Source organism: Budorcas taxicolor, chromosome 10 (assembly GCF_023091745.1).
Source record: "Budorcas taxicolor isolate Tak-1 chromosome 10, Takin1.1, whole genome shotgun sequence".
In the NCBI taxonomy this organism is placed as follows: domain Eukaryota; kingdom Metazoa; phylum Chordata; class Mammalia; order Artiodactyla; family Bovidae; genus Budorcas; species Budorcas taxicolor.
The window spans coordinates 100,941,332-100,955,976 of record NC_068919.1 but is presented as its reverse complement, the minus strand read 5'-3'; the positions used below and the strand labels follow the sequence as shown (position 1 = coordinate 100,955,976).

Sequence of the window (14,645 nt, the reverse complement as noted above, 5' to 3'; positions counted from 1 at the left end):
TGAAACTTACATGGACTAAAAGTAGAGGATATTTTTTAAACAAATATACAATATGCAGGCAGACAAAGCAGGAAAACGGCCATTCAAATGTATAATAAAAAACTAAAAATCTACTATTTCCAGAAAACTATGAAGCGCCTCAACTAAAAGGAATGCATAATGAAATTCTAATCTATTAATAATACAGGTCAAAAATGTAAAAAGGTTATAAACCTTAACAGGAAAAATAAAACAACTTTTACTGGCCATTCCTGTTGAAATGAGAATTTTAAAGTAACAGAAAAGTGGCTACAAACCCACTTAGAGCACCAAACAGAGAGAAAATAAAAGTCCATTTTCATCTCTGTTATTATCATAAAATCCTGTGTGACTACAGGTCAAACTGCTGGTGGCAGAAACAGAATTCTTTATAAACTGCAGATGTCCTGTACATAAAAAAATTTCACTGGAGTTGCACTAGTTCTAAAGACGCTTCTGTTTTCGCCTACCTACTGTGTGTATTCAATCTGAGAGACAGTCTCTTTCTGTAACCCTTGATTATTACTGGGCACCAAGATAAGAAAAGCAAGACGGGTACAAAAATGCAAAATTTCAACAGTAATGGCAATGCTTTTGTCTTAGTCCAAAAGGGTCCTGCATCCTCTCCCCTCCAGCGGTCTGACAAGTCTCTGCAATTAATCGGGGGGCAGCAAGTCATGCAAGCGAAACCGGTCTCTGATGTGTGGTCGGACGTCTTCATTCTGTTGGGGACAGACATTTTAAAAGCCACGTAACTTAAAAGCCACGAGCCTCACAGCATCATCAACATTCTTACTTTGCAGGGAAACGATGGCTATTTATTTTATAATTTACGTTATTATTTTTGCCAAATACAAAGACACTACATAGAAATAAACTTAAATTTATATTAAAAAGAAAAGCCTGTCATTAATGTATCAATTTTGTAAGAACAGTGATGCAGTAAGAGATCAAACCAAAAGACAGGTAAAGCATTAAGCCACTGAAGTCTACTTTACACAGTAGTTTTAAATTTAATCCATGGGTATAGCAGAAAAGATTCCCAGAATAAAATTTCAGTACCATAAGCATTAACTCTAGGCCTGAACTACAAGACCGATTTAACACAACTAGTTAGTGACTTGCCATAGGAAGTGTGGTGAAATAAAACAATGTATAAAATCTTAAATACTGATAAACATAATATAATTTATAAGGTATAATCTTTTTCAACTTCTGCCCGAATCTCTCACCAAGTTTACTTAAAACATCAGTACAGACAAAACAACTGAAAAGGTTTATTTCAATAGAGTTAAAGCAACAGAAACCTAACATGAAGGTAAATGGAAAGATACACTCACCAGTTCTACTAGCTTCTCCAGAAATGGAATCAATTTTAGTAGCTCATTGTCATTTTTATCCATAAACCAGCTTTCTATAGGGATTCCATTAGATAGCTAGAACGATAAATCAGGAATTAACTCTCCTTCTCATTTACAGTTCGCCTAAGTTGGAAAAGCTATAAAAAGGAATAACAGATTTTAGTATATATTAATCTATTAAGTTCCTTTAAAAAAGGAATGCCATCAGAGTTTATGCCTGTCACATTCTTTGACATCTTAATAGTGCCAGACACAGATGTTAAGGAATAAACTGAACCCTAACTGGTTTCTCAGAGTAATTCTTAGTGTATATAAAGTGACAGTGAAGTCGCTCAGTCGTGTCCGACTCTTTGTGATCCCATGGACTGTAGACTATCAGGCTCCTCTGTCCATGGGATTCTCCAGGCAAGAGTGCTAGAGTGGATTGCCATTTCCTTCTCCAGGGGATCTTCCCAACCCAGGAATCGAACCCGGGTCTCCCACAATGCAGGCAGACGCTTTACCGTCTGAGCCCCCAGGGAAGCCCCAGTCGAGTGTATATAAAGCTTCACAAGAAATATTCATTGAAATAAGCTTTGTGTTACCATGACTGACAACATTACTCTTTAGAGAATATCGGTCAGTGCGAGGCATTCTGCATAAAGGAACACTGCCGTCTTAGACAGCGAGAAAGCATGTGCGCATTCAGTGGCTTACTCCCGACAGATTTTACTCCCTAACAAGATGCCCTGAAACAGGAGGAACACAACAAATTGGCTCAATGGTGTTTCGCTGAAATCTAAAATCTACAAACCATATTTGTTTTATAGTAAACATTCTCTAGGATAATATATCTTTTAATATTTACACAGAACACTGTGTTTAAGATGGAGGATAACTGAAATTATTTTATTTACGAACCAATTCTTAAAAACATTTAAAATGCAAGGAAATGAGAAGCAGTGACCTACACTGAACATGTCTCAGTGCCATGTGCCACCCTTCCCCCTTGTATGCATTCTCTCCCGTGTTTTATTGTGGGCTCTCTGAAACACAGAAGTTGAGGGCAAGTCTTGTTTCATCTACACTCAACCCCCTTCCCACATCCCAGTTCTGCACTGATTTATTCTGATGGAAATCTCAGTCGTATCTCATGAACATACTCAATGTAAAATCTATCTTGCAAAGATGGCCCATCTCTTCGTCTGCCTACGCGTGTGTCTGTCTGTCTATTTGTGCCGTGCTGCCGGCCTGTGAGAGTCTAGCTCCCTGACCAGGGGTGGAATCCAGGCCCTCAGCAGTGAAAGTGCTGAGTCCTCAACACTGGACTGCCCCCAGACTCAACTAGAGTTGAATTTAGATGTCTAAGAAACATTGACAAAGGGTATAAATATATTGACAAAATAGTCTAAGATTTCAAAATGTCAAACTAAACAGACTAGAAGAACACAGTGTAATTCTCAAGTTTGTTTACAATTACAATTACTGATTTAACAACTGATAAGAAGGCTATTGGGGCTCCCCTAGTTGCCCAGTGGTAAAGAATCTGCCTGCAATGTAGGAGACCTGGGTTCAATCCCTAGGCTGGGAACATCCCCTGGAGGAGGAAATGGCAGCCCACTCCATTATCCTTGCCTGGAAAACTCCATGGACAGAGGAGCCTGGTGGGCTACAGTCAACAGGGTTGCAAAACAGACACGACTCAGCAACTAAACGACAAGAAGAAGAAGAAGAAGGACGCTATCGAGAATTGAATTCCCTGGATCCACCGGGGCTGGACCCTGGCGCCCTTCTTAGGGTTTTACTATTTCAAATTTACATGTATGTTGTACTTCATTTAAAAGAGTAATTTCCACAAGGAATATACTAATTTGGCACTTCTAATTCTAAGATGACATTAAACAAGGAAATTCCACCAGTGAAGACCCTGCTGCCCCATCACACTGTTCGGCGGCGCTCGTCTGAGCTTGTCTGGCAGCCTTCTTCCTACCTGATATGCAAAGGCTTGCGGTGAGTTGTCAATTATTATAGTTTTTGAAAGATCTCTTCCAAGGATATTTAAGTCCTTTATATAGTTTCCTTGTACACAAACACAATGTTCACGGAAAAGCCGGTGCCTAAACATAAAAGTAAAAACAGATTAACTAAAAGATAATGTATCTGTAAAAAGCACAAGACGTACTGAAACATATATACAGTACACATACCACAGGCTTTACAGTTTAAGCCTTATCATTTTCTCTCACAAAGGAAATTCAATTACAAGTGTGGGCCTAGGCTTCGGGCTACGGTCTTATAAAAATTCTTAGCAATTATTGAAACCTTACAACCAAATATTACCATGTCTTAAAGAACTTTGGTTTATCCCAAAATGTTATATTTAAATGACAAAGAGGGATGAAAAACTCTGTAAATTGTTTTTGTAATTTATTTACCCAGGAGAGCTCAGTTCAGATGCAGCATCTGGTTGTCATCGAGGTCCTGCTTTTTAACCAATTTTCCAGATGGTTGACTGAGGCACAAGGAGGTCAAGTGACTTGCCCAAGGTCACACAGTAAGTCAGCGGTTAGCCCCACAATGGGACCCAGGGTCCTCCTGGCTCCCAGTCCTTTGCTCTAACCAGAAGGCCACACAGCCTCCCTATCCCTGCACATGCCAGAATAGAAAATGTAAGAAGGAATGTTTCCGTGTTGGCATTAAAAAAAAAAGTTTTTAGTTTCTCATATAGATTTTGAGGAAAGGTGCAGAGGCCAAAACATTCCATCACTTCAACTTTTCCCAAACACCCGTGCTTTAACTGTGTGTGTGATCATTTGAAAAAACAAGGATTGAATGAAAGGATGAATTCAGATCTAAGTGTTACAAAATTGATCTTTCACCAGTGAAAACTGAAAACCATGACATCATTTTAAAAGGAAAGCTATTAAGTTTTGTAATATTTACATACATGTAGTATTTACATAATCTCTATGTAGCGCTCAGAATATATCAGCTTCTGAGCATTGCTAATAGCTGGTGCAGACCATCCTGAAACACTGCCTGCATACATTGATAGTTTGGTAGTTTGGCTTCCTTGTGTCTTAATCCCACTATACAACTTTTAAGGAGCTAGGACTTACACATTCATAATATTTTTAATTCTCCAATTTTAAGAAAGGGGCATTTTCTACCAACAAAATCTGTCACAGGTCTAAGAACAACCAGTAACTGGTATTTTAATCAGTGCCAATGGTCATGGAAAAGGGGAAGAATCTTAAAACCAGACAAAACGTAACAGTATAAACAGTTTTTTCCAATGATCATCTATGTCTGAAAGGGTTAAGACAGTCCTACTTTGAAAATATAAGGCTAGACAAAAGAATTTAGGTTCTGGTTGGACCTAAATAAGATCCTACATTTTATCTGTATAAACATCCAGATACAAGGAAATTGGAGGCAGGTACAGTGGGTACCTGCAAGTCACACTGATAACTTCTTCTATAGCAGCAACTCACCAGACACAGGGGACAGCTAGCTGAGTATGTATATGGAGACTAATGATTACTTTTATTCAATTATAAACTCCTTCCAGTTAGCAGGGATCTGAGTGTTGCTGCTGCTAAGTCGCTTCAGTCGTGTCCGACTCTGTGCGACCCCATAGACGGCAGCCCACCAGGCTCCTCCGTCCATGGGATTCTCCAGGCAAGAGTACTGGAGTGGGATGCCACTGCCTTCTCCAATCTGAGGGTTAGTAGCATGTATTTTCAATTTTAAAAAGAAACTACTTTTGCTAGTCATTGAATGAGCATTCAGACTCGTGGGACTTTCTGGACTGACCTTGTCACCAACACAGGTGACGCCCTACAGTGCTCTTGGCGCAGGCAACGCACAGTTCAACAAGCTTTTCCTGTTTTAAGTTTTTCAAAATACAACTTGATGAAACACATTTAAACTCCCAAAGGCGTAGGTTTTATAAAACTAGCTTAAAAGAGGGCTTCTAACTTGTAGCATTGCAACTGCATGGCTATGATTTACCCCCTAGCAAAATGAAAGCTCTGAAAGGGAAGGGCGTATGCTGCTCACCACTGTTCCCTGGAACACTGGAGGTGCTAAACAGAAACCTTCAGAATGAGTGAAGTCATCAGAGCAAGATCACTTGTATGCTTTTATTATCAGGTAAAATGAGCATAAATTATAATATACTTTTATGAAAATAAAATACCATTTTCATTTGTGTGTCTGAAGCTTGTTTATATGGAAGATAAAATGGAAACTGACTAAACGACAAATTCTGGTCCTTTAAATGTTTTTTTTTTTTTTTAAAGAGGGGAAAATCTCCTAAATGTGGACATTAGGAAAAGCCTTTCACTATAGTTGAAACCACTCAATAATAAAGGTACTATTAACAGTAGAAACTAAGCTTAGGATTTTCCACCAGGAGAATATGTGAGGAAATATTCAAGAAGATGAGCACCCAGCTCCCAAAGCCTTCAGGAGCCTTTTCCTGCACCTCTCAACTCCTGATCAAAACTCAGAGATCAGCTCCTATGCTTCAGGGGACGCAGCGAGACTGCTGAGTCTCGGTGCCACTTCAGTCGACAGAAGTGATGAAACTGATTTTCAAACTGTCTTGAATTACTGAAAACAGCCCCATCTAACCAGTGATACACTGCATCTGCCAGCTTAGGGTACACACACAAGGAACTGAGTCCACATCAGAATAACCTGAGCGACTAAACCAACTGCAATTTCCAATTAGACTCATGTAACATTTTCTTTCCATGGAAGATAAATTTGCTCTTGAAAAAAAACCAAGTTTAATTTGATCTTTTTTGTTAAAATTAACTTTCATTTCTATGTCATTAAAAAGATGACGTAACATGCATTATCTCAGAGGCATTAAGTGAGAACATCACGCACAGTGAGAAACTCCACACACCCCCAGTCCCCCCAGCCCCGAAGTGAGGGTACAGATGTGCAAGTGAATAGACACATTTGATCTTTGCATCCATTAAAGAACGTCTGTCTGGAGTTTAATTAGGAACTCTTAAAGAGTTTGGGGGGGGGTAAAAAACTAAAAATCACTTATTTTTACCATTTAACACAACAAATCTCTATAAATGCAGCCAACTAAAAATGGCCATCAAAATTAAATAGAATCATAATAATCTCATAGTTCAGTGTGACAGACATTCCCACTATTTCTTAATTGAATTTACCTGACCAGTTGCTTTTTAGGGTCTAGTATGTTCAGTAACTTGTCTGCATACACCTTCTTAGAAGCAGTAAAAAGAATGATCTACAAATTCAGGGGAAAAGAAGTAGTCATTACACATGATCTAAATATGGGCACTGCATTGAATAAAATAAAAATGCTTAAATAATTAACTTAAGTGTGTTCACCTCATACATCTGAGACATTCGTTCCAGGAACTCCCTGAAGAATGGTCTTAATCTCACGTAAACCTGAAAAAAACACGAAGATAAGCTTCAGCAAATAAAAATACAAAACAGAAACAACTTATTTATAAGATATGTTCTAACTTCGAATATAATTTAAAAGTTCATATGAATAAAAAAGTTTACTAAGTACCACTTGACCAAATATATTTCACATACCAAAAATCACTTAAAACAATCTTTTGGTAGGGTAATAATAATTGCTGGTGATCATTTCACTTTTTAATAGTTAAATAGCAGCATATAATAGACCTTTGTGAATGCAATTTTAATGAACAGCTAAACTAAGAATGGCAGGTTGCCCTCTGAGATTCTGATCCACCAATCAGCTCCATCTTCCAGCCAGGTAGCATCCATCCAATTATTAGGCAGGCTGTGTGTCCACCTCTAGCTGACCTGTCTCAATGACCTTCCTCAATGATCACTCAGAATTTCTTCTCACTTGCTTAAGAATACCTTTATTTTCAATTTCTATTAAGGTAAATAATGTTTAAGAAGGAGATGTCTGGATTGGTGGGTTTAACTAACAAGAATTTTTCAGAAATCAAGCTTGTTCTACACTTACTGATTCAGATGTGGTATCTAAATTAGCACTGCTGGGCTACTTGAGATTGAAAACATAATAATCAAACACACCAGTTATCAAAACCAACTGACAATATCAGGACAGACTACAGTAACCAAAGAACTGACTCTAAATACATTACTCTCTTACTTCTGTCTGTCTTTCTGCCTATATTTAATGGAGCTCTTGTAATATTTTCAAGAAGCACAGAAATAGAAGTCATGAGCAACCCCTAAACACTGATTTACAAAAGACGTTAACGCCTTGAAATTATATTTATTTTGTGACAAAAAATTTTTGAGAACTTTGTACTTCACTCAAAGGTGATTATTAAAGTCAAAAAGCATGAAAAGCAAATACTTAGAGAACATCTGTGCACCAGATTCACTTGATTCAGATTTTTTTTTAAAGTTGTGGTGGCAACAAATTCAAAATTTAGGCTTCATCATATTTAACTGTGTCATCAGTACACATATAAACAAAAATGACCTTTGATAAAAAGCTAGTTCCGTGAATGTCTCAGAGCAGAACAGGGAAATTGGGCAAAGGATTTTAGAAGAGAGGGACTATGTACTAACAGTCTTCGTAATTTCTAACGCCCAAACAGTGTAAGAGAAAGCCAAATATATAGTAAGTATATGATAAAGATCTGTCAAATAAATTGAGTTTAATAATAAACAGATTTAGGCAAATAAACCTGCCTTAAGCAATATAAACAAAATTGAGAAGGAAAGGCAAGACCACATACTACAGGACAGCTACACACCAGAAGGACAGCCACTGAATTTCCTTAAGAATCGATCACTGTGGAAGGCAAATCTCAAACAACTACTGATATGGTAATAATATCACCCTATTCCCAAGTACAGGCTAGAATAATAAGTCAAAGTGTGTGTTAGTCACTCAGTAGTGTCTGACCCTTGCGACCCCACGGACGGTAGCCCACCAGCCTCCTCTGTCCATGGGATTCTGCAGGCAAGAACACTGGAGTGGGCTGCCATTCCCTTCTCCAGGGGACCTTCCCGACCCCGGGACTGAACTCACGTCTACGGCACTGCAGGCAGACTCTTTATAGTCTGAGTTACCAGGGGAGCCCAGCATAACCGAGATTTACTCATTTCTAATCCTGTTATAAGGCAGCTGATCTCAGCAGCTTTGACTAATCAAAAATGAAGTAAGTCACACGCTCTCAGCACTAGCAAATAACAAAATCACTAGTATCCAATCCCTGTCCTTTAGGATGAGATACAAAATTTTTAACCACATTTGCACTTCTAATTAATTTTAACATTTGCATCCTAAAATATTTGGTATAGTTTGGTAGTTTTCAACACACCTTATTTGACAGTCCAAGTAACTGACAGATTTAGATATATTCCTACCTTAACTGACAAAATCAATTTATATTCATTATGGAACACTTCAAAATATATTTGCAATGGTTAAGGAAAAAACTATCAATTCAGTCAATACTTTTTTTCAGTCAACCTTATCTCATGGAAGATGATAAGCCATGAACCATCAGAGCCCTCTGTCTGCTGCTAAGAAGCAGTTAAATGCATTTAACGACCAAAAATACTTCATTTCTGCATGTGTATAAATGCTTCCATTTGCTTTCAATATCCCTATCACTTGCTCATACTGTAAATTAAAATAAGCAGGGCCTCTACAATTTGGGGTTTGTCTCCTCTGAAACCTAGAATACGCCCACCGTAGAGGAACACTTTTTATTTAAACAGCACTATCTAAGCATAATCAGTGGAACACTGTACGAAGGGGACAGTTCCCACTTCTCGCACTTCTGGATCAGGTAAAAACTGTGACTTCATTATGATTCTACGACTTTGACTACACTTAAAAATGCAACACACATCTTAAAATCTGACATTACTGTCATAATGCGGCCATTTACTGGGGATGAAAGGCAGTGCTGACACGGGGGAACAGAGCGCCAGAGTGTTTTCCTACCGCGAGAATAGAAACTGTTCACTGCAAATGTTCCTACTCTCAGAGCAGGTTCACGATTTGAAACACAGGAAGGTGTTTCAGGATTAAAAGACATAAGCAGAAACTGAGGCGGTTAGGGGAAAAAAGGGTTGAAAGGTACACAGCAACAGCGAGCAGGGATGGGACTGGGACCACGTGAGGGTCTGTCATTTGCTGTAAAGGTAAAATCTCAGAAAGAAAAATAGAAATAGAGTCACAAGGCCAGCAGGGTCTAAGTCATCGGGATGGATACACTGAAGCAGAAATGTACAGAAGTCAAGAAGCACTAAGCACTGTCCAGCAGGAAATAAGAACAGCTGTAAGGCATGCGCGATACAACGAGACTACCACCGCTTCCTGGGCTAGGCCAGACAGCCAGCCAGGCACATACACACAGACACGCCTCTGCACGCCCCAAAAGCGACCCCACAGATGCCCTTTTCTTCTCCTAACCGTCTCACAACAAAGATTCCCATCCCGCGTTCCTCACTCCCTATTTTCTACATCCTTCCACTACTTAGAATTTAAAAAACCATCCTCCTTTACACCTGCAACTCTTCAGAATCACTTAGTCACCCAAATGTAAGACTAGGCCGTAAGTTTCATTTCAGGGTGGTGTATATATGCTCCTTTAACTATACAGCAATTATTCTAGGTACAGAACAAATAGTTTTAATCACTAAACCAAATATACTTTGAAAAAGTCAAAGTCTTAATGCATAATGCTATAATAGTGAGCAATTATTATGTAAAACACCATATACAAACACATGTCTTAAATAAGACTGCCTACTACCCAAAGATGTTCCTGCTGTGAAATGTTTATTATGTAGAACTTCTGTACATTTCATCCTCGTGACTCGTGACTCGATTTACTTTGGAACTGGAGCTTTGTGCCTCTTAACTCCCCTCACTTGTTTCATTATGTGTTCACGCTGTAAACTTTCAAAACAAAATCTACTAGAATAATATCTGTAAAAACAGTGATAGCTAATCTTGTGTAATATATTGTGAACTGATTTTACCAAAACTTAGACGATATGTGACAGTCAGCCTGTACTTTCTTTAGTACTAAGACAAGAGAACGTTCTGTAACTGTGCATATAAGATGCTGCTGCTGCTGAGTCGCTTCAGTCGTGTCCGACTCTGTGCGACCCCATAGACGGCTCCCCACCAGGCTCCCCCGTCCCTGAGATTCTCCAGGCAAGAACACTGGAGTGGGTTGCCATTTCCTTCTCCAATGCATGAAAGTGAAAAGTGAAAGTGAAGTCGCTCAGTCGTGTCCGACTCCTAGCGACCCCATGGACTGCAGCCCACCAGGCTGCTCCTTCAATGGGATTTTCCAGGCAGGAGCACTGGAGTGGGGTGCCATGCCTTCTCCTAAGATGATGCTAATAGGTTATAAATGGTTAACAGAACTAGACTTAATAAAAAGTCATTAAAATAGCTATCCAGTTATAAATTGACAATATTTTGTGGACGTCTATCTAAATTCAAATTCATGTCTAGGTATGCAATGTCAGTCATATACGCCGATTTCTGTAACTAAACCATTATCTCAGTTACCTAGGTGACCTTATGAGCATGACCAAGAAAGCGAGGGGACACCCAACAATCTCAATTTGTGGCAAAACTAGGAAAAATTCTTACATGCAGATCTTTTTAGGAAAAATACTTCTAGTTTTAAGCACAGTTAATATGACCCTAACATATTTTGGAAAAAAAGTCTCTCTTAATATGTTTTCATGAAATTCTTTGAACCTATTGCTACACTGTTGCAGGAAGGAAAAGAAGGGATCACATTCGGTGGCTCTCGCCCACTGCAGAGCGCGGCACCTTTACATTAAAAGATAATTGGTGGGGACTACCTATTTAATCATCACCCACCGCAGAGCGCGGAGTGCGGTGCCTCCAAGTTAAGAGGTCAGTGGGCACTACCTATTTAATCATCACCCACTGAAGAGTGCGGCACCTTTAACATTAAAAGATGATTGGTGGGTGCTACTTATTTAATCAGCAGTAAGAATTTAAAACAACAGAAAACCAAGAACACTGAAGAAGGTAAAGAGTATCAACACACATACACCAGTATATACCACAGAGACAGAAGAGGCTCTGACAATGTTTTTAAACCTTCTGTACACCTCAGTTTCTTCATCTATAAAATGGGTATAATAACAGTACCTACATAAGGTTACTGTAGTAAATAAGTTAATACATATAAAGCACCTAGAACACTGCCAGCACATCAAGACCTTCAACAGTAATTATTACTATCCACGTGATTATTTAAAAGTAATCAGCCATAAGGAGAATACCTGGAAAGAGCAGGATTTTATGGGGGTAGGACTGGGCAACCACACTCAAAGAGAAAGCTCTATCTTTACTTGAAGAAGAGGTTAAGTAAGTCAACGGATTACCTAATTATTTAACTTGGTTAACACTGTCTTTGCATCAATACCAGATCATAGAGACAAAACCCAAATCTTTTCCATAGAAAGAGGGTTGCTCAGATACAGCCTGTGGAGGCCTTGACTTCATAACCCATGGGTGATTTTACAAGTCATCTTTTGCTTCACACAGTTTCAATAAAAGGCAGATTGCTGCTGGGGATAGTATCTGTAGGTGGATCAGTCCAAGAACGAATAGGTAAATACTGAACCATCATAACCAATACAAATGAAACTCTCAAACTAAAACCTCCTGTAAAACCTTACACTGTATTAAACAGAAATAAATTTGAAAAGATATTTTCTCATGTAGTCCAAACAGGATAAAATGTTTCATGTATTCACACAGAAGGTATATTAAAAATTAGCAATGAAGCATACTTTTCAAGTCATGGCCATTTATATATATACACACACACACACACACACACACAATTTTTCAATTTGAGTATGTATGTACACATATTTGTGTATGTGTGTGTGTGTGTATATATATATATAAATAAGGTTTAATGTGTTTCTTAAAATCAAGTTTACCGACTTTAAAAGCAAAAAAAAAAACAAAAGCCCACAAAGCCTTCAAAACCAAATTCTAAATTCTTAAAACTCCAATTTAATATGTTTAATAGTCAACTGTCACCTCTCCTAAAGTTGCGAAATATTTTCAGCTACTGAACAAGAATTTTCTGTATATTTTTAAATGAACTACTTCTAATTTTAAGATACATTTATAAGGAATACAAAAGCATGATGAAAAAATTAGTACCAATGACTGACCATATTTACTAATAAGGATGGTAAAATTATTTTAAATGCTGACTTACAACTCATTACCAAAAATATTATTCCATATCAGATATAAAATATTACTTTCATCCTCCACACTGTGTCCATGGCCCCAGGTGTTTTAAGGAACAAGTATACACACTACTCTTAGACAATAAAATTATACTTTATGAATGTCCAAACAAAATGCCTCCTGTTTAGTATCAATTTAAGTCAGAGCATGAGTGGGGGAAAAGCTTGATTAAGTATCTACTAACAGAACTCTTCATTTAAACAATTGCTTTTTTTCTTCTTCAAGCAAAAATGCTGACTTTTCTAGGAAAGACTGCAGAAAAGAGATAGGTGCCGCTGACCTTCTACTTCTATTTTTCTGTAGTATAAAATATTTGAAATCCTTACAAAAATTATCCTAGGCTGTAAGCCTCCCAGAAAACAAACTATCATAATGAGGAAGAGGCTGAGCTTTGCTAAACATGGGGCTTCCCACCCACCTTTCCCCCCAACTCTTCCCATAAAAGCCACCTCTACTGTTAAAACAAAGCACACTTTAGCAAGTCGCTCCCTACAGGATCCTAACTCTCCTTGAGTGCTTACCACAATCTGATTTCTGGACAGCTGACCCAAAGTCTGTTGATTTTACTGATCTTCAGAAAGCCACTGACTGGCTAAAGTCTTACTGGTGAACAGAGTCAAGAACCAGATGCCCTGCCATACTTTACAGAGTGAGGAGTTGGACAACACAGTTGCGCTTGGTGGCACTGTGGTGAGACATATGAGGCATCTTCTTTTTGTCTTCAATTAGCCACGTTTGGGCTGGGTAGCTCTATTACATCTTCAAAAACCTGAGCTCCAGTTCTTGATGGAGACAGAGGAAGGTCACTGAGGAGGTGGTTCAGCTCAAGAGCTAAGTGAAAAATCTGTCTTTTGGCTCAGTCCTGCTTGAGGATAGAAGTCATCTTCTGGATGGAAGAGGGAGTGAGATGACCTAGAGTCTTGAATTGGTGGATCTGCAGGAACAGAAACTAAATACAGTGGAGGCCTCTTAGCTGAGTGACACCGCGGGATGGGCTTCCTGGCACTGTGTCCATGCAAGCTAAGCATAAAGATGAAAGCATGTGCACTGGAACTGACCATGCACTTGTTTTCCCAGATATCAAATGCATTTGTACTATTCTACGAATAAACATGTTTTCCAGTATCTAACTGTAAGCCAATTCATGGAAAAACCATCAATTAAGGGAAAAGAAAAAAAGCATTCCAACAGAAAGCCTACCGCCTTCGCCTCAGTGAGCGCCGCAGCCCACCTGAAACACTCAGCTACTCTTGCCCAAACCACGATCTGTCTGACCTAGGCAGTGTCAGTGGTGACGCACGCCGAAGTTTCCATTGGAGCTGGATCTTTTAGGTTTATCCTCCAGAGAAACGGAAATTCAAATACACTCAAGGCACTAAACTGAGGCTTGAATAATCTCTCTCTTCATTATTCTGGGTCTCGCATTAACTAAGCTGATCCCTACTTGTCAATCGAGAGAAGTAAGGCAATCTTTAAACGCTGAGTAGTGACCACCCTAAAATTTCCCTCAAACTTTCATCTGCAAAAACCTTAGAAAGTCCACAGTCAGGGTATAGTGGATCTAATTCTGAATCTCTCTATATATTAACAAGAATTTTGATCAACAGTTGATTACTTACTTCCATTTAGAATTTGAATATGTAAATTTACTGCATATACTCTCGTAATTATTAGACCAAGGGTCAGCAAACTATGGCCTTTGAGCCAAATCCAGATCATCACTTATTTCTGTTAAGTGAAGTTTTACTGGGACGCAGTCAGGCTTGCTCATTCTGTGCTCCTATGACTACTTTCATGCTACAATGGCAGAAAATGGCTGTAACACAGACTGCGACCCTAAAATAATGACAATTGGCCCTTTACAGGAAAAAGTTTGCCAACTCCTGATACAGATAATTATTAAAACATACAGAAGACAAGTTACGTTTTAAATGGTTCTGAAAGAGAACAGCAAGCAGAATTAAAATGAGAGATAGTTCTATCTCAAC

The 14,645-nt window shown here is 38.7% G+C and overlaps 1 protein-coding gene across 1 annotated transcript in view; it reads right to left on the bottom strand.

Moving 5' to 3' along the window:
* Window positions 1-316: 316 nt before the first annotated feature.
* Window positions 317-14,645, bottom strand: part of CTDSPL2 (CTD small phosphatase like 2) — a 72,707-nt gene continuing 58,378 nt past the window's right edge. Inside the window, exons 9-13 of the mRNA XM_052646961.1 lie at window positions 6,741-6,803; window positions 6,557-6,636; window positions 3,349-3,475; window positions 1,359-1,454; window positions 317-740 (exon numbers count right to left, since the gene is read on the bottom strand). Coding sequence (XP_052502921.1) covers window positions 675-740; window positions 1,359-1,454; window positions 3,349-3,475; window positions 6,557-6,636; window positions 6,741-6,803 — 432 coding nt within the window. The 3' untranslated portion in view covers window positions 317-674. The remainder of the gene's footprint in view (window positions 741-1,358; window positions 1,455-3,348; window positions 3,476-6,556; window positions 6,637-6,740; window positions 6,804-14,645) is intronic.